The following is a 25,658-nucleotide window of genomic DNA, read 5'->3' as shown; positions in this document are numbered from 1 at the left end:
GTTAAAATCCCAAAGAAAGAGAGAGTTCAAATCCAAAGAAGGAAACTTGATCAATTATCATGTAATTCAAAGAATAAACCTTTCTTATGTGTTTTCTAATTGGGTAATTGTTGATGATTTACAAGATTTTATGAATGATTTAATACAAAAGAACTAGATCTTTTTTTTAAAAAAAACTTTTAATACTACAAACAATCAAATTGAATTTGAATAACCGTACCTATTCTAGACTCTTAAACTATATCAAATCCTTATAAAAAAAAAGATACATAGGTGTTCCAGTAAATGTTCTACCGAGCACTTTCTTTACTCCTCTATAAAATATCAATGGCAGTGAAGGAGAATCTGTACGAGTACTAACAACAACAAAAAATAAACAATAAATAAATGTCGCTAAATAAACCTGAATATTGAATCATTATACAGCGGATCATTGTTCTTTTTGCCTGAAGTAAGGATGATGAAGGTGTCATCTTTTTTTAAAGAGTGACAATGAAAGCAAATTTCTTAAAAACACTTATGTCAATCTCGAAGAAAAGATTGTTTTTTTAATTTGCTATTTACCATGGGTGCAATCTGATTAAAATTAGATCCTTTGATACGCTCACACGAAAACTTGTGTAGCAATCTATGTGAGCGAATCAAAGGATCTGATTTTAATCAGATTACCATGGGTGCACCCTCAACCCAAATTGTCCCAGGCGATGTTCTGCAAATTGTCACATTGCCACCGCGGTGTCCCTTCACTATAAAACTTCGATCGGATTGTTCTGAAAAACTGGTAACAGCATTATTTTCAAAACTTCCATCTTCTTTCTGGAGAAAGACGCCTATGGTAACGGAACCATGCACTGTAGGGATGTTGACATATTCCCCACCACGGATGACTTGTGTCGTCTCTCGGCCGTTGTTATCAGACAAAACAATTCTAATGGTGTCTTCAGTAGCATTGGCAATATGGGTATTGTGTTGCTGGCAACGTGAACATGGATGACCCATTCTGAAATAAACAAATAAAAATAAAGTACACCAATTGAACGTGCGAGTAGCTTTTGTTTTCAATTACCACCCTCTGTTTTATTGTTGTTGGAGAACAATAATACATGCACATTTATGTTAGAGTGTCTCACTTTATCATACATACCTTGACAATAAATGGTAAATGTCAAGCAATTGCTTCACACTCGTGGAAACACATCTACAGGAAACAGAAAAGGGATTCATCCGTCTGTGTAGAAAAGTCTACTTTGTTTTTCCCCATTAATATTGCGGGAAACTGATGATGGAGTAAGGCCGTCAATCTGTTTCCGGGTTAGATCTCAATTTTCTTGCATCAGTAAAAATATTTTGTTTGTTGTTTAACCTCTCTCTTAAAGCCGCTTCATCCGAAACAGGCACATATTATCTTAAACATTACATAGATAATATATAAAAATTAATTATAAGATTGATTTAATAGTTTATTACAACAATATTTACATGGAAAACATAGACCAAAAACCTTGTTGACAAACAGCAGTTCCTGTTAAGATCTGTTTTGAAGTTACCTTTGAAAAAAATACTTTTATCGTTATATCTAATTATGAAGAGAATTCAAACCCGGGTTCCTAAGTCATGATATATCTTTTAAAAATTTTCTAGTAATTTTTATATTCATATGCATCAGTAAAAATATTTTGATTTTTTAAAAAAGGAGTTGTTTATGTACACTTTGTTGTGGAAAAAATGCTCGGGTTTGTTCTTCATGAGTTATACATGTAAGCGATAAATTTAATTTTTCGAAGGTGATTTCACGCAAACAACAAATGTCAACAAATGTCAACAAAGGATTATTTTTTGTGTGACCTAACAAAAATTATTTTTTTATCTTTTGAATTTTGATATCTTTAAAAAGAAAAAGACTTTGGGGATTGACAAAAGTTGAAATAATTTATGGACAATCTATATTTTTAGCGATTAGAATCGGACCAAGCGGCTTTAAGAATATTTCACTCGTATGGAGACGCCACCACTTGAGGGTGGAGAGCTGCAAATTTATACCTATAATCGGCACACAAGGCCATTGAGCAGTTAGGTCCCCTTTTCGTGCCAGCACCTTCTGCGACACGGGAGCTCGGTTTATCAGTCTTCTCCGAAGGACCGGTATCCACATCCCCAAGTGGATTCGGACCCGCGACGAAAGGATCAACTCCTTTCTTCGCGACTCTAGAGCAAACGCCTTAATCACTTCGCCACGCGGGCGACTCAGTAAAAATGAAATACGTGTGATGAAAGTATAGGATTTTAATTTTGTAAATATGAAATATCCATCAAGCCCAAAACCCAAGCAACGTGTACAAGAATCTTTAATTTTTTTCTTTCCCCGTGCGTTCAGGTTTTTATATACATTTGTATATAGAGCTGTATAAACACACAGTTATGGAAATGTTTGCTGCATTTGGCTCTCCTTTTTGTTTTCGCGGCAGTTTATTATTTCGATCAGGACTTTTTTGTCTTTGTTTTCCATAAAGGTTAGCATAGGTTTCTAGATGGGTTTGGGGAATTAGCAAGCGTCACAGTGGTCATACGTGATGGCGATTTCGTCACCTTCAATTGAAGTATCAAACAGTTCATTTTATTGTGTTTCTTGTTGTTGATGCCCATATATGTTGATTTTAAAATGGCTATTTGAATAAATATAAAGAAAAGAACCGTTATATCACTATTTCTGTGAAATCTTCCGTAACACGATAGCAATCAATCAAAAGCGCTAAACTTTCCCCTTGGGAATGACACAATTGGTTGATGTTCGTGTTATGGCATATTGTCGGCTTGTCCCACTGTTGTATATCACTTTGAACAATATTTCCTATTCAACTGCAACATTTCAAATTTAATACTATATTTCTTTTGATTTACCATGAGATCTCATGCTATGTACTTAGCCATCTTTCATAAAGAAAAGTTACGTACATGTGTTTGCAAATTTCTCCGAAAATTTATGTAATTGATCAAATTCATTTAGGAAGTACATTGTACTTTTAATTCTAGTAGCAGCAAAATACTATTTTGAGCTGATCTTTGAATTTTGTATCGAAATACCCATATACAAAGGGATTCAGTATGTGATTTATAAACACTAAACGGGGTACATATATCCACACCAGAGAGTCTGTCTCCGACAGTGTTACGTAATCGAAGTCTTCTATTGTATACGAGAGAACCAGAATCACAAGGGGAGCGATATACGAAAGCACATACACCAAAATGATGATGAAAAACATCATGCTGAATCGATCTAATGGGCGTCTATGAACTTTCTTCACTTTTTGCTGTAACGTTGTGGATAGAACAGTTGCCGCTCGAACTGATGAATTGCCGGGGTCTGTCTCACCAGCAGATTTACATGCGGTTGTGTTCTCCTCCGTTGAGATTACTGTATTTGGAAAATTGTTTTCATTTTTGCATAAATTGGTTTCGTTAACTTCTGAATTATTTGCAGTTTGATGTGTTGCACTGGAACAGGAATGATCAATCTCTTGTTCCAATATTTCTTTTTTATCAGCAGCATTTGATTTCCACTGACGAGAACGTTTTATTCTATGTAGGATAGGGATATAGAGGAAGAGAGTGACCAACATATTTGCAAATGAAAGTATCAACAAAACGCCAAAGTACGCTGAAACATATACCGATTGATACATTGAAAATTTGCAAGTTCTTGTTGTTATATTGTGGTTCATGTAAATACTGTTCGATTCTAGTATTCCAGCTGTTTTCAAAATAGGAATCGAGCACAGAAGTCCAATGCAACAGGAGCAAAGAAAAGAAAATCGTTTCCAAAATAATGTCATTTTTGGCCAAAACGGTTTGCAAACTAGAAGATATCTTTGAAGGGATATAACCAGTAACATATTTGCCGATATTGTTGAAAAACACAACTGGAAGAATGATAAGATCTTGCACCAAGCATTGCTTGGATAGTTAAAGAAATATGTGTTATCCAGAATAAAAAATGGAGGACTTGTCACACATGCAGAAAGATCCACAATGGCTAAAAGCGGAATAAAGTAGCGTTCTCCCTTCTCCTTTATGCGGAAGAGGTACACGAGAATAACAATACTGTTCCCAATGACTCCGATCACCGCTCCAATAATAGAACCTACAGTACTACCTAAGTCTCTTTGACTGTGTATTGTCTGTAACAAATATTCATAGGCCTTAGTATCATTTGCCATTATCATAACTCCAAACATAAAACGAAAAGAACAGCAACTTTCTAATTTTTTCCTCCTACATGTATGTTTTGTACAAGCATCAAGTTTGACTCAAGTGTTCATGCACGGCACAGGAGCAGAAACACGATGACGAATCTGCAAATTACTGATAATCGCTTCCTTTTGCATGTGCATTGGGGTCGAAATGTGGACCCTTGATACGTACATTATGAGTCTTTTTTTAAATGTTGTCGAATACTTCCGACAAGTTTTGAGTTCATCCTAATATCAATTTCACAGTGTAGTCACTTATTCCTCTTGTCCCCCCTCCCTCTTCCAGTATGGACGCGTACACACTGTGGTCCAGAAAATTGGTTTGATTCCTTGGTTACTTAGATTAAAAAGTGTTTCTAAATATCAAAATGAAACATTAAAAATATGAAAGGGACTTCAAAAATGAAGAAATCAGTTAGAGTTTGAAGCGCTATGCACTTTAATGTGGGTTTTTTTTTAATTGCGCCTCGCGTTGTTTATATTTTTTAACAGCAGATAATCAATTTTTAAAAATAGTAAGTTTTAACAAAAGAGATTGAATAATTGTAGCACTCCAAGTGTCCCCTTAGAAAAATGTAATGTCCAAATTTCTTTTGTGTTGATCAATTATTTCAGTGAACAAATTTCTTAAACTGTGCAGTTTCACTACATCATGTACATCATCCTCTCTAAATTCACAGTAAGAAAGAGCATTAAGAAGGAGCCAAAATAGTCTTTTAACACTTTTAATATCCTGAAAGACATTTTTGTCACTTCTTGTAAAATTCTATTAAGTATAAAGTATACCATTTGCAATAAAATCATGCCTATCTGTGTGTTCAATTTTTTTCTCAAGTTTATCGAAACTAATTTTCAGCTGTACATGTAATGGAGCGTGATCAGAAAATGTCGTAAAATTTGACAAAACATATTTCGATAAGATAAAACAACTAGAGTAGATATACAATACATGCAATATTCAATTAAACTTATTCCCTTCGATATATAAATTCACTTTCTATCGTGTCTGTTCATGAATATTTTGTACATTTTTTAACCATTGATCAAATATATTTTTAACAACACTAACAATATCTCTTGTGATTCAGATGTTTGCCAATCATAACATTATCTAAAGTATATTGGAAAAATTCTACCACAACTTAAAGGAATATACACACTCCAAAATAATAATTCGTTAATGTATGTCAAAAAATTTTTTTATGTAATCCCAGCAAATGTTAGAAGTAGAACAATATCATAAGTGAAGATAAAACAATATACAAAACAAGAGCAGAGCAAACAACCATACAAACATCAAGGATAATATTTTTAGCGAGCATCTTCTTGCACCGGCCACATAAATTGCTCGCCGCCATGATCAGAAAATAACTAAAAAATCCGTCGTCAATTGTTTCAAACAAGCCAACAACCGGTACGAAAAACGCCAGTTGATTGTCTTGGGGGTCCAACGACAAACCGCACTCGCGTCAATAAACATTACCTAGCTTGACTTTAAACAGTTTTGATATTCTTGTTTAATCAACTTGCTTGTCATATATTTACCTTTGGAAATTGTTCATACGGATCCTGTATGCTGTGGCTGACAGGATATATATACTCTTATGCAGGTGATGAAGGTATTCTCTCATAACTAAGGGAAGTTGACGAGAAAAGTAAAAGTCATCAAGTTTATCATATAGCTTGGATTTTGTGTTTTTTCGGTAAAATATCCAGTCCTTGACGCTCTTTCTATATGTTGTCTGGCATTTGAGGTTTCCAATTCTGTTTCACCGAAATTGTTCATCAGTGTCAAACTTCTCCCTCCTATTTCCATGATAAACAGCTAGCCCATAAAGCAGTAGGTTATTCCCCACTTTGGAAATATTGTGTAAAAGACCGATTTTGCCAATGTTTATAATCTCTTACAAATTCTATTTTTTTTAAATGCGTGTTACATGTGTGCAATCTCTGTTTTTAAAAATAATTTTTCAAATGAAAACATATGAATATTTACGGTTTCCATTTTTGCTTGCAGTACACTGTTAATGATATCAAAAAGCGGATTTTAATTTGCACAGGGAATCGTTGTGTATAAAGTTGAAAAGCTTTTTTAAGCTGTTGATTTTTGTAAAGTCTTGTGATTTCAAATTGTCCACAAGTTCATAACATTTTTGATCCTATCAGCCTCTCGATATTACAGAGAATCTTTCTTGTAATATATAGTGCTGCAAATTACTCTCAAGTTTTTCCTTACTACTGTAATTTTTATACTAGTACAAATATTTGCTATCTATTTAATGTATTGGTTCTTTGTTTGTAAGGATTAATTAAAGTTTCGTGCATTATATATAATAATTCAAATTCATTTTGGCTCTGTGGAATATTAAAAGTATTCAAAACTGACAGGTATTTTGAAGAATTTTTTCCTTAGAAAGAGAAGGAATATAAACATTCCAAATTAAATCCAAGTTCTTCTAGAATGCAATTTATATAATGAGCCTTACAAACGAAGACAATGTTGTTACCTGCTTTGCATGTTAATAATTGCAAAATGCACAAAATACGAATTTGTTTTATTTAAACTAAGATAATAAATAAATATAAATAACAAAATTCTAAACCCTTAACAATTTTTGGATGCAATGCTAGGATAAATTAATGAAATGATGAAAACTCCGTCGAGCACTGTAACCACGTGATCCTTTCGGTATTTCCCGCCACAGTTCCAAGTTTATTGAATATCGTCGATCCATACATGGGTACAATTCATTACTGAATAAAGAATATAATGACCAATGTAGATAAACAAGTATTTGTTATGTCACATTTTTCTACCGGTATCGAATGTCATACAGTAATGGTTCTTACCCGATGACTTCTTCATCGATTGAATTTAAGAAACTCAAATATTGAAGCAATATCAAAGACATGAGAGTTTGAAATCGATTGTACCTTTACATAATTATATTTTTGTTATATGCTCCAAATGTTTGGATATTAGAATACTGACTTACTGTATGCTGGGCGGTGTAAAAACAAACTTCTGGACTTCCTTGATTTCTGTATTATCACACACAACTCGTGAGAGTTTTATCTTCTTAATTTCATTCAACTGGGCTGTCAGAATTTAAAAAAGGATGCAAATGAGATATAGTATACAGGATTTATCACGCTACAGTACAATACGCTTGTCAATTTCGATTTTTATTTGACACAATTTCCGTAATCACACGTTTTAGTAGCTGTAAAAGAGCAACTACAACGTGAAAAGATCTGACAATTATTTGCTTAGGAGTACATATAGTAAGTAGCACGGCTCGAGCGGTCAAAGATTATATTATTTGATCTGGTAAAAGAGTGAATCAGCAAAAATAAAAAAAAAACAATTGAATGGTCTTGCATTTACTGTAGCTTTATGGTTTTATATATTAGTTTTTAACCATATTTTACATAAGCTACAGTATGCCTCAATGCAAAACATAGTGGTCAATTTACTAGGGTGCAAGATTTTTTTAAATTTTAACTCTTTGATTAATCACTTTAACTTTTATCAAATTCTATTATATGTAACGATGGCTACAATAATAATAATATTTTACGTAAAAAAGTTTGATCAATATCTATCATTGAACAAATATTGCAAATTAATGCGCGTAAATTATTGTGTGACCGTTTTGCACCGAAAAAAGTAACATATTTGGGGTATTAAAAATCTGAATAGGCAATGCAATATTTTCGAGTTAAGTCCTGATCAGTCACAAGTATCGAATACTTTAAAATAATGAAAGAAAAAGTTGGGGTCAGTGATGTAAATTTTTTAATATTGGTTAAAATATGCGATTTTCAGGCAAAAAATGGTGTAAATTTTATCTTGACTTCTTTCATATATCTTCACATTATAAAGTTTGTTGTGAGGTGTATAAAATATACAGATTTATTACAAAATGTGTTCTCCAATTATGTGAGGCTAAAGTTCCAAGATATTAAATTCAATAAATGTGCAGATTTGCAGAATTTTCTGTTCAATATCCTTCCACCACAAGAAATAGTCCCTCATAAATTCTGCTTTTTGTGAATTTTTGAGCAGCGTTTTAATTAAATATTGAATAATTTACATTGTTTAATTTTTTTAAAAATTGAATGGTCTAGCAATTAGTGAAATGTGTTTGTCAAATGTTGACTGGAAATAGGCTCTAGTTAGAAATAGTCATTATGAAGACAATTTAGAAAATGTGAAATGCCACCTTTAAATGAAAGTTTATTATACACTTATTTGTCAGTCGCTCCATTGGTTTAAACCATAATCCACACAAAAATGTACATGTACATACGCAGCCGGGGGACAAAAACACCAATTGAAGGTAATATTGAAATGGGAAGTTGACGATGAAAAACATGAAACAGACGTGACAGAGGTGACCTACCTCTATTGAATCCAATTGATAGGAATTCGTTTTCATACCAAAACCTATCACCGGTTTTTAACTGATTGAACTGTTTTGCTACTAAACAGGAAAACGTTGGCCCGAGGAGTCCTCCAGGTAGATGGCGCTCTGACATAGCTGCAGGATATAGATCCATGTCATCAGGATGTCTGTTGCCAAAACAAATATCGGTAAGAGATTGGTTTCATTCAGCTCGGAAGGAATTTATATAGAAAACAGAACAAAAGTAAGTAATTTGCAAAGTCAGCAAAAAGTCTTAGAGAGGACAATTACAAAGGAACCCCTTGCTTATGTTAGTTATTTTAACTGTGAATGTGAATTAGTTTGTACTAGAAAAATTCAGTTCCTATTAATAGAGAAAACCCCTCTAGATTATACCTGACAACATCTCTATATTTATATTATACCTGTACAACGAGTGAAATATTTCAGCATCCTCCTCATCATGGTCAACCATTCCACCTGGACCAGATCCAAAATGAACGACGGGTTTCAAACCACAAAATTTTCTCCATGCATTATAACTAGGAATTCCGTGGTCGCGTCCTCTTTGAATATTCAGTGCCGCTAAATCAAAACTCTTATATTCTTTATCTAAAAACAACTTGTTTCTTACACCATCTTCTAAACATTTGTCATTTGGAGACATGAAATCATTGACCAACCATCGACCAACTCCGTCATACCCCCTCCCATTTCTATTATGGCTTAAGGTCAGGAAAGGTCGATTAAAAGTTTTCTCAATAGGTTTGACCTGAATGGGCGTATGGGTTGTTGAAAATAGTACCTGATGGTTCGGGATTTGTGAGTGGCCGAAGCGGAAAGCTGCTACTCCAAATACATTTGATATTGAGGGATTTACTTTTGGGTTATATACTGTACTATGACCCTCTATTTTTGGTGTAAGACCATACTTTGTACGTATGTCTTTGGGAAGGAGGAAGGTTAAATATTCTTTATATGTGATGTGTTGTATAATGGCGATGACTATCTTCCTCGTCTGTTGATATAGGGTCTCATCGCTCCAGTGTGGATTAATTGCTGATAGCTCACTTGTTATTCGGTTATGTTCACGGACGAATAATAAATGCAGGTATGTCAAAGATGGTACAACCATATTTCTTTTATCTCCTGAAAAATTAAAAATTGCATTTGTCTATTAAAATTAATAGGATTTTTCTTTAGTAAACTCCTTTCAAGACTACCGTAAAAGCAGAATTTTTTGCGAGCATTCAATTTTGGTAATATAAGCTAGAATATTGTCTTTTAGTAAATTTCATTATTATAATTAGTAGATGCTCAGTGCTGTGTGCAAATTTAGAATTTGAAAAATTCAAAATTAATTAAGATTAAAAAAAATTTTAAATTAAGAAAAGAATACATGACGAACCTGCCTGGAAGCAGTAGTCAGACCTTTTCTGCATTATACATTCACTCTTCTTTGCTTTAGGTAACATTCCATCAATTGTAACCTTTAAGAGACCTATTTGTAGTAAAAAGGAAGAAGAAAAGATAAATATAAAAATAAAAAGATTTTTAAAAATATACTTAGATTTTTTTCTTTTCATAAAGATCTTTATGAGTATTTTTAAAAAGCATGTCTTATTCTCATCAGATTAACTGTGAGCACATTGCTTTCGTATTGTGATTTGAATTGTCTTTGGAGAATGTTATTTTAACATGTTTAATACTAAACAAGTATACATTATTCCGTATTTTACCCTTTATATACTAACCTCTATCTGCCTCTTAAATTTTTTTGTTTTTAAGAGTATTTACTTTTACAGAAAACATAACAGAAGTAAGAAAATGCCATATCAAACAAAATTGCAATTTCCTTTGTAGAACATTATGCATTTTTCACCTAAAGAAGAACTATAAAAAAGGACTAACACCACTTCGCAAGTGAAAAGAAAAAGAAAATGACTGTGGGTAGAACACCAACATGTAGAATGCACCAAATCGTTATCCAATGGGTTGCATCAACCGATAAGAAAAAGAGAGAAGACAAAAAGAAACCTTCGATCGGCGGAGAAATACGTGAAGAGAACAACTTGACATGTTGACATGTCCAGATATGGTCCGGAGATGGACACAAGACAGACGAGAAGGGAAGTCTCTGGTGACGGCGGTACGAGCTGACTAGCACGAAATGGACCCAGTAAGGAATTTTAACAAAAAACAGAGGTATTGTGAGCAATGAGCTCAGTAAATGATACCCCGCCTCCCATATGGTTATAATGGCAAAGTCCATGTTTTGCTGTGGCCTGGAAACCCAAAATATGTGTCTGATCAAAAAGTAAAATAGGATGTGCACAATGGCAATATGTAATAAAGATTCTTTGAAAGTTTCATTAAATTTCACTCAGTGGTATAAGAGGAGTTGCGGATTGATAAGAAATGGGTACCCCAAAGCGTAACAGACAGACGGACGTACGGACAGACGTACAGGCAGACGGAAGGACATGCCGATTACTATATACCCTCCCGCTTTTCAAGCGGATGTATAACAATTTAAATACCGTCATATCCGGTGCGTAACGATCTGGCCTCCTTGACTGAAGCGCCATACACCATTGAACCATCCACGAAGGATGTGTGTTGGTTTATCTGGTTTCTCCATTCTGCAAGAATGAAAGTAGAAAACAACAAAATACGTACTTTAATTGCAAAGGACTTAACTGATGAAAATCATTTTTGACAAGATAAAATATCATATACATGTAAATATATTATTTTTCTTAAAGTGTTGAAGTGAAATTTTTTTCTGATAGAATTGAACATAAGAACAACAGGCTATCGCGATTAGAAAGGGGGTTCATCATAATTCCCCAATTTATCAGAATGGTTCACTTTTAATCAAGCTAGGTATTATCTATAACTAAAAGTAATAATTAAGAATAACATTGTGAATTTTACACAAACATTTTTTGTCTGTGATCCTCCCCTCTCTCTCTGTCTCTAAAACATATATACTAAGTGTAGTAATTACCTGGTACACAGTTATCAAGTGGAGCCGCTGATGACCGAACAAACTCCATGCACTGGTATTTGAAGTAAGGGTCATCACTAGGAATTTTGATTGGAAAACAAGATTCCCTTCAACATAAAAAAAAGTGTAGATATAATACTGGTTTTCTTTTAAATTGAAAAAAAAACATTTATTTTAATACACAGATTTCTTTTATGGAGATAATTATATTTTTATGTTACCTCTGGACTAGCGTAGTTGGACTTAGTTTGCAACACAAAATAGTGGAATCATTGAATCCTGCAATACATTTCATTAATAATAGAAGTCATTATAACAAAAACTAGCAGTTTTTTTTTAAAGTTCATAAAATACCGTACCAGTTAATTAATGTCATGGCTTTGGATATACTAAATTTATCAAGAAAGGTTCATATCTATGACATAAATGTCAGGCACATTTAACCATTGCATCATTTATTAACTAAGATATTTTGAATTTGAAAATAACATCGTCGACATGACACACATTTGCTTTCAAAGATTATTTTGGTTAATAACATAGTTTATCTACTTATAAAGTCTAAATCTATTGTAAAAATACACAAAAAATTTGAAAATGCAGTAAGAAATCAACCTTTCGTCATGGGCGTTCCTATAAAGTCATGATCCAGAAACTGTCCCCATGACATGAACATCATGGTAAGGAATCGGTCCGAGGACTGGCATTTCTCGGCGCTGTGAATGACGTTACTTATATGACGTGCGCTCGGTAATAAGTCCTCAGAGACACTTTTTAGACGAGGTCTGTTTACACCTTCAAAGGAAATTATCCTTAAATTTAGAAAAAAAAACCAAAAAAAAAAACAAAACAAATCTTTTTATTTTTTATTTTAAAAAAACTAAAGTTTTATTGCTTTTCGGTTTAAAAATGTTACTTTATATATCATATATATCTAAATTTTAATAGGTGATTGACAGAAACACTCAAAGAAAAAAGGTTCTTATTAACAAAAATTATACATAATTAATTAGAAATCGTGCAAATCATGGATGGTATAAAATTTACAAGACTAACACCAAAATGCCGAAATAACAATACAAACCATCATGATAGGCTGGTGGGAGATATCTAAACTGAGGGATAAAGGAGGATCCCCATTTAGGATTTTTCACGTTATTGCACGTGCCATCCGCCGTACGATAGTGAGCACGATTATTACACTTTGGCTTTGGACAGTTACAATGTGGAGATATAGCTTTTTGCCAAATCTTTTTGAGTCCATTGTCTCCTTTTAGCTCCTCGAGCGAGATGCCAGACCTACCAGATAGAAATAATCAACATTTACAGATTTTGATAAGGGTTATGCCAAGCATTTGCTGAATTTCTGTCCTGAAAAGTCATTAAGTATACAGAAACAATATGCAGTTGTGAAATTTTTGAAATTTCTGTTTTGATAAAAAAAACAAAACAAACAAGAAATCTGGTAAGTGGACAAAGTAAAAATGCAGTACATACATTTGTTCAAAATATTTGATGGCTCTCAAGACAATGGAAGCTTTTTTGTTCAGCAGCTGTATTTTGTCCGGATCCTCAATTCCCATAAATTTGGAATGATGCCAACTGAAAGCCCCATTTTCAGGAAAACAGTCGTTGCCTGTCAAGGGTAGGTAATGTTAAGATGTTCTCTTGGAAAATAAACTTTTCTTAAGATTGTAAAATATGACCGTTTAAAGTCATGCAAGAATCAGATAATTGCATTTTCCACCAGATTTAAACAGCTAGTGTATTGCAAGTCATTAGTGCACTTGTGCGTAACTAGATACCTGGTAAAAGTATTAATTTTAGGAACACACTAGTGTAGACTAAAAAGGCAATGATATTGAGAAAAAAATCTTCAAACAAATTTAGATGAAAATTAATTACTTTATAATTTGACTTCTTGTAGCTTTGCTGACTTTGAAGGAATAATAATTTAATTATCCTGTAAACTTTGAATTTTTAAAAGTATATATATCCAGCAGAACACACCCAATATAAAGTATACAGAGGATGTTAAGCATGAATAACGAACTACAGTGGAAACCATTAGGTCTGTCAAGTGACTCGCACGAGCCAGAAACAAAACATTGCAAATTATTTTTTTTTTTTTAAAAAATCTGCAAAGTATATCTATCTAGTCCTTAGTTATAATTCATTCAAATTTCAAATTAAGAAGTCAAAGAATTACGAAATCAAATCTTACCTTGTAGGTAGAATTTCTTCTCAAGCGCTTTCTGTTTTTTGACATCTCTTACAGCTTTATCTATGCACTTCTTTATCATATCAGAAGTAGAGAGAAGCGTGTCATAAGCATGCGTACTCTCCACTTCTGAGACAGCCCTTAAAGTAACCAAAATGGCCACCACTACCGGAAAATAGGTCTCCATGACCTACATTGGTAGATAAAACGTGGTTGGGATGGAGATATCCTCTGAAAAATTGACATAAATAAAGTTAGGAATGTCAAGTAGGTTAGCGGAAAGTATTCTTCTCATATAATATGATTTAGATATATGTATGAGAAAAAAATGGAAACCATACCACATATATACTTTAGGATCATCACATGTGATGGAATTGCACGGAGGGCATCATATGAAAATTTAAGGATTTGCGTAAAACAAATGTAAAAGGTAACATTAGCTTTTACACAAAGTCTTTTTTAAGAAACACGTGCATGCAAGCTTGGTAAAATGTTTGATGGATTATTTGGTCAATTAATTGTGTTAATTTCAACCATCTGCAATAAATCAAATGCATTTGATCTGTCAAAAAACTTCAATAGAATATATGAATAAAACCTGACGTTAATTGCATTGATATAATCAATAGCTCATTTTACATTAAAAAAAATTAAGATTACGTTTTTAAGTGTGCATATGTGCAATTAACATTGCATTTGACAACATTATTTGTCTTACTATCAAAATCATTAGTATTACCAAATTAAAACTAGAAATCTTTAGTCTTTTTAAATTAACAAATTGCGAAGAAAGAATATTGGAAGGTAATTTTGAAAATCATGAAAATCACAGTCACACATGTAAGTAGATGATCCATTTAAAGGATACGTTGTACTATATAAAACACGTGTTGTACACGTACTATTTCATAACCATTTTAACTAAATACGTGTATCAAAAATATTAAGATATTTCAGGATCATTATTTCAACATCCTGATCCTTTATGTCAGAATAAAAGGAATCAGAATTTTCTTTATATTTTTTTTTGTTGAGAAAAATGAAAGCTTGGAAAGTACATCTATTTTTAAGTTATTTTAAGTTCTTGTCAAAGACCTGTTTTTAATATGCTAAATTGGTTAACTCAGATGCAACATGCGATGTAACTGATATTTTTATATAACAATCTAAATATGAATATGTCTAGCACTGTAGATAAAGTGAAAAAAAATGGCACAGTACAATAATGATATCATAATTAAAAACAATTATCTTAAAGTACAACTATTATGAAGAATTCAAGATAAGTGATATCCTTTTATAAAGAAATTTTAAAGAATGAGTTATATATTTTAAAAAAACAAGGAAAACTTAGAAATCGGAACAAAGAAGAAAAATAAACCTGTCTAGAAAAAAAGAGCAGTGTTGAGGGTTTTATCGAAATCTTTACAAAATCCACTATTTCCTGTTCTCGCAATTGAGAAAAATTACCTTACTTACCTTTTTTACTGGACCTTTTTAAATCGATAATATAGATTGTGAAATTTAACGTCCAAGAAAGTAAGGGAGACGAATGAAAATTTTTGTGTTTTGATTCCTTTTTTGTGTAGTGTAAGGATGGAAAACCGTAAGTCTAGAATGGTGAAGTGAACTGCTTTATTTCACATGTGGATGTTTTATTTTCAGGAAACACTGTCTAGTTTGTTGGGTATGACGGGCATCAACGATAGTTGGAAACGTGGTATTTCCTAAATTCCTAAGATTTTCCATTTCATTGTAAATTTAGATTTGAAAAATGTTGGCTAATAGATTTAAATTACACGAAACCTCCCATGTCAATTTCAATAGTCCGCGCCCACTGACCTCAGACACAAAGACATACGAGATGTACATGCATACTAGTAGCATTAAGCCTCCTTAGCTCATTCCGATAGACTGATAAAAAAATCAACTCGCATAACTTTCAAAGAGTTATCACAGAGAAAACAAAATTAATACAAATGAAAATATAACATGATATTGAGTAGCCAATAATCTAATAATCCGACAAACAGGATGATTTCAGCTTTTTACTCATCAGCGTTCCTGATCAATTGAATTGTATTTAAGTATCACCTGTATAAAGGAATAACTGATTGTGTAGCTAATCAAACAATGGTGATGTAATACATTTGGTTCGGTACACAATTTGAGCATTTCATTTTTAAAAAATCTTGGTCACTGTAAACTACAAAAACTCCGTAAGTTTATGCAATATAATCCATGTTTTCAATTATGTGAATTTCGCAGATTTTAAGATTATTATTATATAGGGTAAACTACCGGACATGCCAAGTGTAACCTACCGTTTCATATAATTTTGACTGACTGTTTACTTTCAAAGGAAGATTTTTTTTTCAAAATCACATTTCAGTGTTTAATGTTTTTAAAATACCATTCATGACCAAAAAGGAAAACAACGTGATCAACAGACACACATGAAAAACGGTATTAACAATCAATTTAAACGATGTACAGTGAGTTAAATGTATGAAACATTTATATTAAATACTTGTTTAATTGACCCTATCCATGAACACAGTCCAATTATTTCACAGAACTTTCATTTACCAAACATGAAACTTTAAAATAATTAAAATTTTCAAAAGAATATTTAACATATAATTGCAAAACATGTACAAATAATGATTTTTATACACTTTAAAACACAAATATTTCAATAGCCATTAATCTAATTATCTGCCAAACAGGATAGATTAAAATCTAGATTTTTGAATTGTATGATAGAAACTGGTTGTTTAACACAAGAGCATTTCATTTTTAAACCTTGAAATCAAGAAAAATTTTCACATTTGCATTTCAGCAAAATAAAAAGTTCAATGAAAACTGCTATGATTTTGATTGTACACACACAAGGAAGATTTTTTTGAAAAAAAATAACATTTCAATGTTTAATGTTTTAAAAATACAATTCAAAAAGATGCTGAACTTATACTGTTAATATCCCAATCTAAAGAACTTTAAGAAATAAAATTTTCAAAAGACTATAACATCAACACTTTTATACAGTTTAAAATCAACATTTAAATCTAGCTATAGATTTTTGATATGCTTGTTTAATAAGTCTTTTCACATCAGCAAAATAACTTGAAAACTGCTCTGATTCTGATTGTACTCGCAAGGACTATGAAGATGACATTAAAAAGATAACAACAAATTCACATCTGTATGATAAACAACATAACAACAAAATTATATGATAGAAAAGACTTCAGCCTTTCCATCCACAACATTCGTTATTTATGTGTATTATCCCACTATCATCTGATTATGGTGTTTAGATCTCCCATTTTATTTGCTGCTGATAAGCTTGCTCTGAGTACAATCGATTTTTAAAACAAGGCCTGTTACTCACTGACAAGTTTATGTTACAGGGATTTCAACAGTCTCGTGATCCCACTTCTTGTGTTTTTTAATATTGCTTTTGATTTGCCTTGTTCTATGATATTCCACTATCATCTGATTTAGGTGTTTAGATCTCATTAGATCCAGCCTTAGTGTTTTAAAGGGACATGGACACAGTTTCAATTCGTAAACCAATAATGTTTACAATTCCTAACTACACTGTAAGACATCATCTTATGATCAACAAAAAAATCAACATTATTTGTTGATCAACAAACAAGGCTCGTGCCTAAAATTGTTTATGTTTACATATATAGAATATCATAACAAAATGAAATTCAGCAAATCACTAGAAGCTGTCTAATCATATTTAGAATTAACTTTTTAAATTTAAAATATCTGCTTTGGAAGAACATATTAATATATTAACATATGTAAACACAAATATTACACGAACCATGTTTACATTACAAAGGTTTGGAGCTCTTAATCTGTCTTGTATCTCGACAACTGAAATTCATTTTTTATGATCATTAGAAAGACCTTAGTTAAACATTTGTAAAAATGGAAAAATAAATTTGAATTTTTTTTAGCTGAAATTGTATCCATGTTCCTTAAATGGTCCTTTTGTTTTGCCTTGTTCACGATTCATGTTCCTCATTTAATCTGAGATTGATAGCTTTTCATACCTATGTTATACCTATGTTAAAAAATTCTAAAACGTGCATTTAATTAGTTTATAAAAACAGGTTAGGTTAATTTTTTAACGAAACAATAAACAATTCATTTTTACCTAAATATGATATAAAAATTACCAAGTAATACAAAACAACGACTGAGGTCAACTAAAACATACGGACATTGTATTCTTGGAAAACCTCTGTCTGTCTAAGGTAGCTGAACTTCTGGTGGTTTAACTTTAAATTATTTAAAGAGGCTTGAATTATTTTAAAATTGTTATAATTAATACAATCTGATTCAATTAGAAGCAAAGTAACAGAAGATAAAATTAAAGTACTTAATAAGTTTTTCTCATCTTGGTGAGCTTTGTCATCAAAACATGAAAAAATTAATTTCGCCACAAAGTTGTCTTTCTTATGCATGTATTTTGTGTAAAAAAATTATACTGAACTTTGTTATATACGGCTTTTTAAATACGTTATTTGAAGCTAAACATGTACCTTTATACTAGATACAAGTGTTTTCCCAATATCCATATCAGTTCACTTTCTAATACACTTTGAACATCTTCATGTCAAATACAAATTACTTCACACACCTCCTTTGTAAATTCATTTATGTCAGACAAACTAAGCATCTATGTGTCAAAGCCGGATATTGCAACGTATCCTTTTCAGAACATCACGCATATTGAAGAAATACAGACAAACTAATTTGTCACGGTAAATAAAATATAAAAATCGGAAACTTACCTTAAATAAACCTGCGAGGGCTGTGATCACAGAAAATTCCCAGGTGACATGAACATGTCCACGACAAGGGTCAGTTTTAAGCCCATTAATAATTGTGTAAATGTCTACCTCAAAAACTGTGTCGGATTTGTTGTAGCTACAGTTGGCTACACACTGTTTCCCCCGCTCGACTGTCGTTAAGTAAATTATGATTATTTTTGATTGATGGGAATCAATTGAAAATCCATTCAGAGCATTTATTACTTCTTAAGATATATATCCTCGGGCTTTATTAGAACAAATACAGATTGTAAATGACACCATTTAACAAGAGAATATATATCCTATGTTGTCTTGAATAGTATTGCTTAAGCTTTTATAATTACACTTAAATTAACATACAAATGCATATTTAAGATAAAAGTGATTTTTATAGTGTATTGATAAAGACATTTAATAATCACTTTGATTATTTCTAGATACGTTAAAATAGTTTGAATGAGTTATTATGTAAAAATTAATCTGTACCGTCATAATAATCTTTTCTAATAATACTAAAACATGTGATGATTATCGTACAAAATTATATTTATGGAATAAATAGCATTAAAAGTGTTTATATGAAGTGCGCCGCTAACTGTAATTTGTGCAAGGTGTGAAGTTTTCACTTGTAAGCCCCGTCACTCATCAAACGCCGTGAAAGTGAAAAATGTTTCACATCTTTCCTACATGTGCCTACGCTCTTTTACCTGGAAACAGTTGACGCAGTGATTTTATAGCAATTATATCTGTTGGCAGTTTCCCAATGAATGAATCAGAGCAAAGCTTTCATTTATTGGGCCACAAGATATAGGTCCACTTTGCAAGTATGTAGAAACAAGATTTCTTTTACTTCATCTTTGTTAGACATTTTCTACGCAGCTTATGTAGTATGTACTACAACGTGATTTATAAATAGACATTATGACATTTACTGTCAAATTTGACTAGGCTTTTTACTAATCTATCGTATTATTAAATAAAAACGGAAGTAATAAATTATCATGTATCTTCTCTCTTCTTTGAAAAAAAGCACTGGCATCTGTTAAAAAAATTATTTCTGACAAACATGTTCATATATTTAGAACATTAAACCAAATAAAAAAATGTACTGTATTTGGAATGGCAATTGAAATAAATTAAAAAAAATATATTTTTACATATTTATTTGGAAACAAACACAGCATAATCTTTTACCCTTTCATTTTTTCCTGCCAGAACTGAAGATCAATGCCCGGAAGTGACTTGCAAGGGACCCTGGGATTTCTTTAATCGAAAGTACATTATAAAAATATCATTACGTTTCTTCAAAAATTGTTGTTTATTTAAAATCTTGAATTCGTGTTATACGATGTATTCTGTTATGACTTATGTATATGCTTTATTTAATTAAACAATAAATGTCTGCAAAATATTTGCTTAACATTTTCATTTATACACTAGTATTACAATTTTTAATATGAAATGCCCATCTTTAAATGGATAAAAATAAAGTTCTAATTTTGATATGATAGCCTCATCTTCAAATGGTTAAAAATTAAGGTTATTTTGGGAATTTTATTTGTATATTTCACAGTTATATATTAATCTGACATGGCCATGACTTACCTCTCTGATACAAAAGACAGTGGATCTCGCTGGATGTACTGAATATCAAGGTTCTCACATATGAGTTTAGCTAAAGATGTCTTTTTAATTTCGTTTAATTGACCTATAATGGAAAGAGACATTTATACGTATCTGCAATTCATTCATCATTCTTTTTAAAATTTTAACTGCAACGCTCTCTCTTGTTCGGTCTAATTTTGTCAAACATATCCTTTCCAGATTGATTTTTCATTGAAAAGTGTTTTGAACAATGAAAAAGGTTTAAAAATTGATGAAATCGATTATGACATTTGCAAACATTTTGTTTCAAACTTACTTAGAGTAAAGCCAGTGTAAGGATTGTAGTTTTCATACCAGAATCTGTCACCAACTTTGATATTTTTAAATTGCGTTGCAATGATACAAGCAAAAGTAGGTCCGGTGGCTGCACCAACTGGGATTTTTTCAGATATTCCTCCGCTAAAGAGGTCAATATCGTCTGGGTGCCTGAAAAATATAATTTATGTCATTTCTTTATACACTATAAATACATAATTCATTACGTTCTACTTGCTTATGACGTATAATTGATGCTTAAACTTTCATAAAGTTTCATGTTCAAACTTTATAATTCACTAAAAGTGAATTTCACTTTTCTTTAGTTTTTAAATAATTTCTAAAAATATATTTCAACCTATTTTTTTCAAACTATTCATATATGTACATTTACACAACCTACTTGTAAACTTGGGATAAAAGTTTGACGACTTCGGGTTCATGATCAACTAGACCTCCTGGACTGTTGGAGAAGTACAAGGCAGGCTTCAAACCACAAAGTCGTCTCCAGTGGTTGTAAGGAGGAATACCTTGCTCCCTGGCACGCTGAATGTTAAGAGCGACAAGGTCAAAACTTTCCCCTTTATTATCCAAGAATAGGAAATCCCTAACTCCATCCTCCACAAAACGATCATCTTCCATAACTGGAAATGAAATCAGCCATCTTCCAAAATCAGCAAGAGCCTTTCCAAGGTTTTGTAAGACAAATTTTGGTTTGTCAAAGGTTTCAAATATAGGGGCATCGTGCCTAATTGTGTAGTCTTTGTTAACCATGGACTGAACGTTTGGAATTCTTGTGTGAGGGAACCTCATGGCTGCGGCTGAAAATCCCATCATTATAGAGACATCCTCAGAAGGATCGTACACATGACTATAACCGTAGTCGGTGGACCATAGGCCGTACCTATCCATGTCTTCTTTTCGTAGAATTGTTGGCAGGAGATGGTTATATACAATGTGCTGGAGACATCCAATAATTATTTTACGTGTCTCCTGAAAAATTCTTTCGTCATCCCAGTGTAGGTTCAAGAGGGCTAATCCAGTTGCTATTCTGTTATGTTGTCTTAGGAATATTGTATGCAGAACAGTCAAACCGGGAACGTGATTTACTCTAAAATCGCCTAGAAATTTAATTTATGTATATTTTAATAACGAGAAAATAGTTTTAATGTGGAGAGACATTTTTCATGAAAACAAAAATGGCAACTTTCTTCGTTGTTACAATGTAAATGATTGATTGCTTTTAAATATTGTTATTGTTTTACACTGAGTCAGCATTTTTCATCCACATTGTCAGCAAAGTACCGAATATATTTTTTTTTATTGTAGCATAAACTAACCCGTGCCAAAACAGTAATCTCCGGGTTCTTCCTGAATACAAATCGCTTCTTCCGTATGGGGTTTTGTCTGAGGTAGACGTGTGTAGACCAAGGCCAGGTACATGTAGGCCTTTGTGTACTGTTTGTTAGGAGAATGGTGTCATCTTCATTAAACCTTAATTAAACCCATTGACCATTTATACTAGTTATCATTTTGCATGTTAACAAAATTAATATTACTTTTGATTTTCTAGAACCCGGCAACGAGTTTGGATGAAGGTTATAATTACAAACCAATAGAAAGGAAGCATCTTTTTGATTAGATATCAGTCATTTCAAATTTGACATATATTCGAAGCTTCAATATTTTCCTTTTATTCAAAAGATTGGCTTTAAAGTTGTTTTATATCTTGTGTCATTTACTAAAATAACACGCTTCGACAACTAATAACAACCTCCGACACCAGCTCTAAGTTTAAGTTGCTCGTCAGCATCCACGCCATAAATCTGGGACCCGTCCAGGTAAGATGTGGCTTGATTCATAGGTGATCTGACTCCTAAAGGATAGACGTAAAAATTTCAACTAAACACTATATGTGCTGACGATATTAAAATTATCTTGATTCAATGTAAAAAAAAATGTTTTAAAGTGAAAAGTAAGGACAGTGAACGCTTTCTTGACTTATAAGCAAATTAGTTAGTTTTTTTCAATGCTGTGAAGTATACATGTACGTCCATTGACTCCGATCTTTAATAATTTATTTTGATTACGAATAAGGATAATATAAAGTTGTTTTAATGGATTGTCGAAGAGATATATGAACTAACCTGCATCACAGTTTTTCTCCAGTCCTGGAGTTGCCCGTACAAATGACATACAGTGCTCTTTAAATCGAGGATCCCCAGAAGGTATATCTATAGGGTAACACTGGGATCTGTGACGAAACAACATTTTGATTTTAAATTTTGCAATTTGCGACATTCAAAATTCTAAAAATTCCTTTCATTGAAAATTAAAATACTGAAATTTATCTGCGCCGAATTTATGAGATAAAATTAAACTTTACTTTTTTATGAGATGACAATCAAATGATCTTTACCTTTTCTGTAAAATGTCGTCTGGAATTCCACAACACATAATATCCGAGCTATTAAACCCTGAAATTTATGAATACTATTCTAATTAAATAAGTAATTATTATATATTTCTCTGAAAAGGCTTTGATTTTATTTGTCGTTTTAAAACGCACCTCGTTGAAGAGGAGTTGAAATGACGTCATGTTCAATGAATTGTCCAAATTGCATAGCTAAAACAGTGAATCGCCTGCTAGGAAGGGAACAGTGACCAGATTTATGGATAACATTACTGATCAAACGCGGACTTGGTAGAGAACATCCAGTAACGCTGGTTTGTCTTGGTTGATTGATTCCTGTTTTGAAACAATTGTATTGTATGTTAATCAAGTAATTAATTAAATATGAGACTTGTTTGTAGTATATAAACTGTATGAATAAAATGTCTGCTTTTGTTCTCAGTATTATGTTCTTAGATTTGAACTACTCTAAGTAGATGCATATCCAGTTTAAAACAGGAATATATAAAACTTTCACATACCAAGATACAGAAAATCATAGGATTATAGAAATGTTTCCATAGTGTAGGCTAAAACAAACCGTCTTCATAAGCGTTATCCATCATTCTCCTCTGCCTGGTATAGGCAGCACCGACAGACGAGTCGTTGAGGTTATTACAGGAGCCGTCTGCGGTTCGGTAGATTACAGTGGGGTCACACTTCGGCTCTACAAATGGACATGACTGTGACACCTGCCTTCTCCAAGCTTCCACAAAACCAGGATGATTCTTAAGTTGTGGGAGTGTCATACCAGTGCTGCAAAATGTGATGTACTGGTATTGTATTTTTACCGTTATCGAAGATAAAATTGGTATTATTGTATTTTTGAATGATTGAATTTTTCAACTCAACAGTATTTGAACACAATTTAAGGAGAGAATCTTGCCTGTTTTCTGACCAAAAAAAAAATCACAGTATATTTGCATACTTTTATAAGCCCATAAAAACTTCAATTTAAGAAAGTTTGGACTGTTTGACTACATAGCGGGTAAATCGAAAGGTCAAGGTTACAATACGGTATATTTTATGGTAGCAAGGTCATAGAGAAAAACAATTATCATATGAATTTTCTTCATAACTACTTTTAATTCTTTTCTTGTATTTTTGTAATTCAATTTTTTCTGGACATTTACCGTCTGAGAAGTTTTTTAGTGGCTGCCACAGTTACCCAGGCCTTGTCTGACAAGGTGTTGACCTTCTCGGCATTTTTAGTGTACAAGAAACGGCCAAGGTGAGAGATGAAACTCACACCCCCATCTCTTTCATGATGATCGACACCTAGTGAAGACAAAATATATTCTAAAAAATTCAAGGATGTCTATAGAATTAGCTTGGTTTCTAATAAGCTAATAAGACTCATGGCTAATTCAATCAATTTTATGTTCAATCGAAACCCTGTACATTTCATTTCCCAGGTATATTAAATGCAAACCATTTGACAAAAAATTTTGAATTATAAGACATTTAAATTATAAAAAGTATTTTTAAAAAAAAACCACCAAAGATATTGAGACAAAATAATCTTTAGAATTTTAAAAAGAATTCAATGTGTTAATATGAAAAATTTACTGAATGGTCTTTTACAGTACTGTGCAGTTTTTCATTTGAACATTTTTTCATCTCCAATGAAATATAGATCTTAATTTAATTTGACGATAAGTTAAATCATCTTCTTGTAACCAATTTAAAATATAAACAAAGGTGTCATTGTTAATTTACAAAAACTCTTGTGTTAATCAGTTGTAATTCAGTTTTGCGTGATGGTTCTTTATTTGATTGGAGTCGTTAGAAATCATTAGCATGTTTTTTTTTCTTTCAAGGATATAAGAACATTAAAGACTATCAGGTAAGCTAGAACAAAAGGAGATCAATTAAAAATTGGAAATATCTACATGTACATGATTAAAAGGAAATCTTAGTTATCCTGATCGGGAGAAATTTTAAAGGCTGACAGATCTGCATCAAGCTTATTAATTAATGCTGATACTTTCATTGAAGAATTTTGCCGCAGAATAGTGATGCGTTTTATGCAATATGCGTTTCTGAAAAGCATTAGGCATATCTTTATGAACTGTCAAAACTGAAACACATTCCATCAATAAAATTTTACCTATATCCATCATGTATCTGTCTATCTGTTTTTGTAACGTCAGTTCACTGTTGGCTTCTTCTATAGCATCCTGCACAGTTTTGTAAATCATGGGGTACGAAATTTGGCGTTTCTCACGTACCGTTTCTTCTGTTGCTTGTTGATGGAAATTATTCATCATCAACAGAGCAAGAAACGTCCAACCCCAGCCCGCCATTCTGCAAGTTCAAGAAGTCCTTTTTTAAATTGGGTAGATTTGTTTCAGATGATTAAAAAACAGTATGCTCCTTATAATTTAAATATAAATTGCACAGTGTTGATCTTTTCTTACATATTTTTTCCACATGAAAAATGGTTTTCAGCTTTACATACCTATCGTCTGTTCGCTAGCGCGGTTGTTGGAGAAAGCGTTTTTTAGGGTGTCGTAGTTGCACAGGAAGCGCGTGATGTAAAATTCGTGTTTCGG

At 32.3% G+C, this 25,658-nt stretch overlaps 3 protein-coding genes across 3 annotated transcripts; all 3 read right to left on the bottom strand.

The window, feature by feature from the left end:
- Positions 1 to 177: 177 nt before the first annotated feature.
- LOC134230044 (uncharacterized) lies at positions 178 to 1,360 on the bottom strand. Its single transcript, XM_062711815.1, has 2 exons — positions 1,145 to 1,360; positions 178 to 1,000 (listed from the first exon to the last, which is right to left on the bottom strand). The coding sequence occupies exons 1-2, from the start codon at positions 1,222 to 1,224 to the stop codon at positions 661 to 663; spliced, it is 420 nt and encodes a 139-aa protein (XP_062567799.1). The 5' UTR covers positions 1,225 to 1,360; the 3' UTR covers positions 178 to 660.
- Positions 1,361 to 1,983: 623 nt separating this feature from the next.
- On the bottom strand, positions 1,984 to 4,481 carry LOC134230043 (cholecystokinin receptor type A-like). Its single transcript, XM_062711814.1, has one exon. It carries the CDS (start codon positions 4,233 to 4,235, stop codon positions 3,027 to 3,029), a length of 1,209 nt encoding a protein of 402 aa, XP_062567798.1. The 5' UTR covers positions 4,236 to 4,481; the 3' UTR covers positions 1,984 to 3,026.
- Positions 4,482 to 6,780: 2,299 nt separating this feature from the next.
- On the bottom strand, positions 6,781 to 25,654 carry LOC134230054 (uncharacterized). The gene is given in 28 exon segments (XM_062711823.1): positions 6,781 to 7,004; positions 7,247 to 7,349; positions 8,657 to 8,826; positions 9,085 to 9,808; positions 10,068 to 10,160; positions 11,200 to 11,301; positions 11,670 to 11,776; positions 11,891 to 11,948; positions 12,285 to 12,464; positions 12,754 to 12,968; positions 13,167 to 13,305; positions 13,894 to 14,080; positions 18,711 to 18,880; positions 19,218 to 19,243; positions 19,926 to 19,994; positions 20,337 to 20,439; positions 20,653 to 20,822; positions 21,055 to 21,772; positions 21,992 to 22,058; positions 22,111 to 22,145; positions 22,426 to 22,527; positions 22,799 to 22,905; positions 23,071 to 23,128; positions 23,221 to 23,400; positions 23,645 to 23,859; positions 24,237 to 24,381; positions 25,214 to 25,410; positions 25,565 to 25,654. Coding segments are annotated over 27 exon segments (4,566 nt in total). The 5' UTR covers position 25,410; positions 25,565 to 25,654; the 3' UTR covers positions 6,781 to 6,877.
- Between the last annotated feature and the right edge of the window lie 4 nt (positions 25,655 to 25,658).

This window comes from Saccostrea cucullata, unplaced genomic scaffold, assembly GCF_032062105.1.
Source record: "Saccostrea cucullata isolate Sc308-1 unplaced genomic scaffold, CSIRO_AGI_Scuc_v1 ctg218, whole genome shotgun sequence".
Lineage (NCBI taxonomy): Eukaryota > Metazoa > Mollusca > Bivalvia > Ostreida > Ostreidae > Saccostrea > Saccostrea cuccullata.
The sequence above is the reverse complement of the archived record's forward strand: the minus strand, read 5'-3'. Positions and strand labels throughout refer to the sequence as shown.

Coding starts and splice junctions, on each gene's coding strand:
- LOC134230044 (XM_062711815.1), bottom strand. CDS start 1,224: ATGAATCCCTTTTCTGTTTCCTGTAGATGTGTTTCCACGAGTGTGAAG. Junction 1,001..1,144: donor ATTTACCATTTATTGTCAAG/GTATGTATGATA, acceptor TGTTTATTTCAG/AATGGGTCATCCATGTTCAC.
- LOC134230043 (XM_062711814.1), bottom strand. CDS start 4,235: ATGTTTGGAGTTATGATAATGGCAAATGATACTAAGGCCTATGAATAT.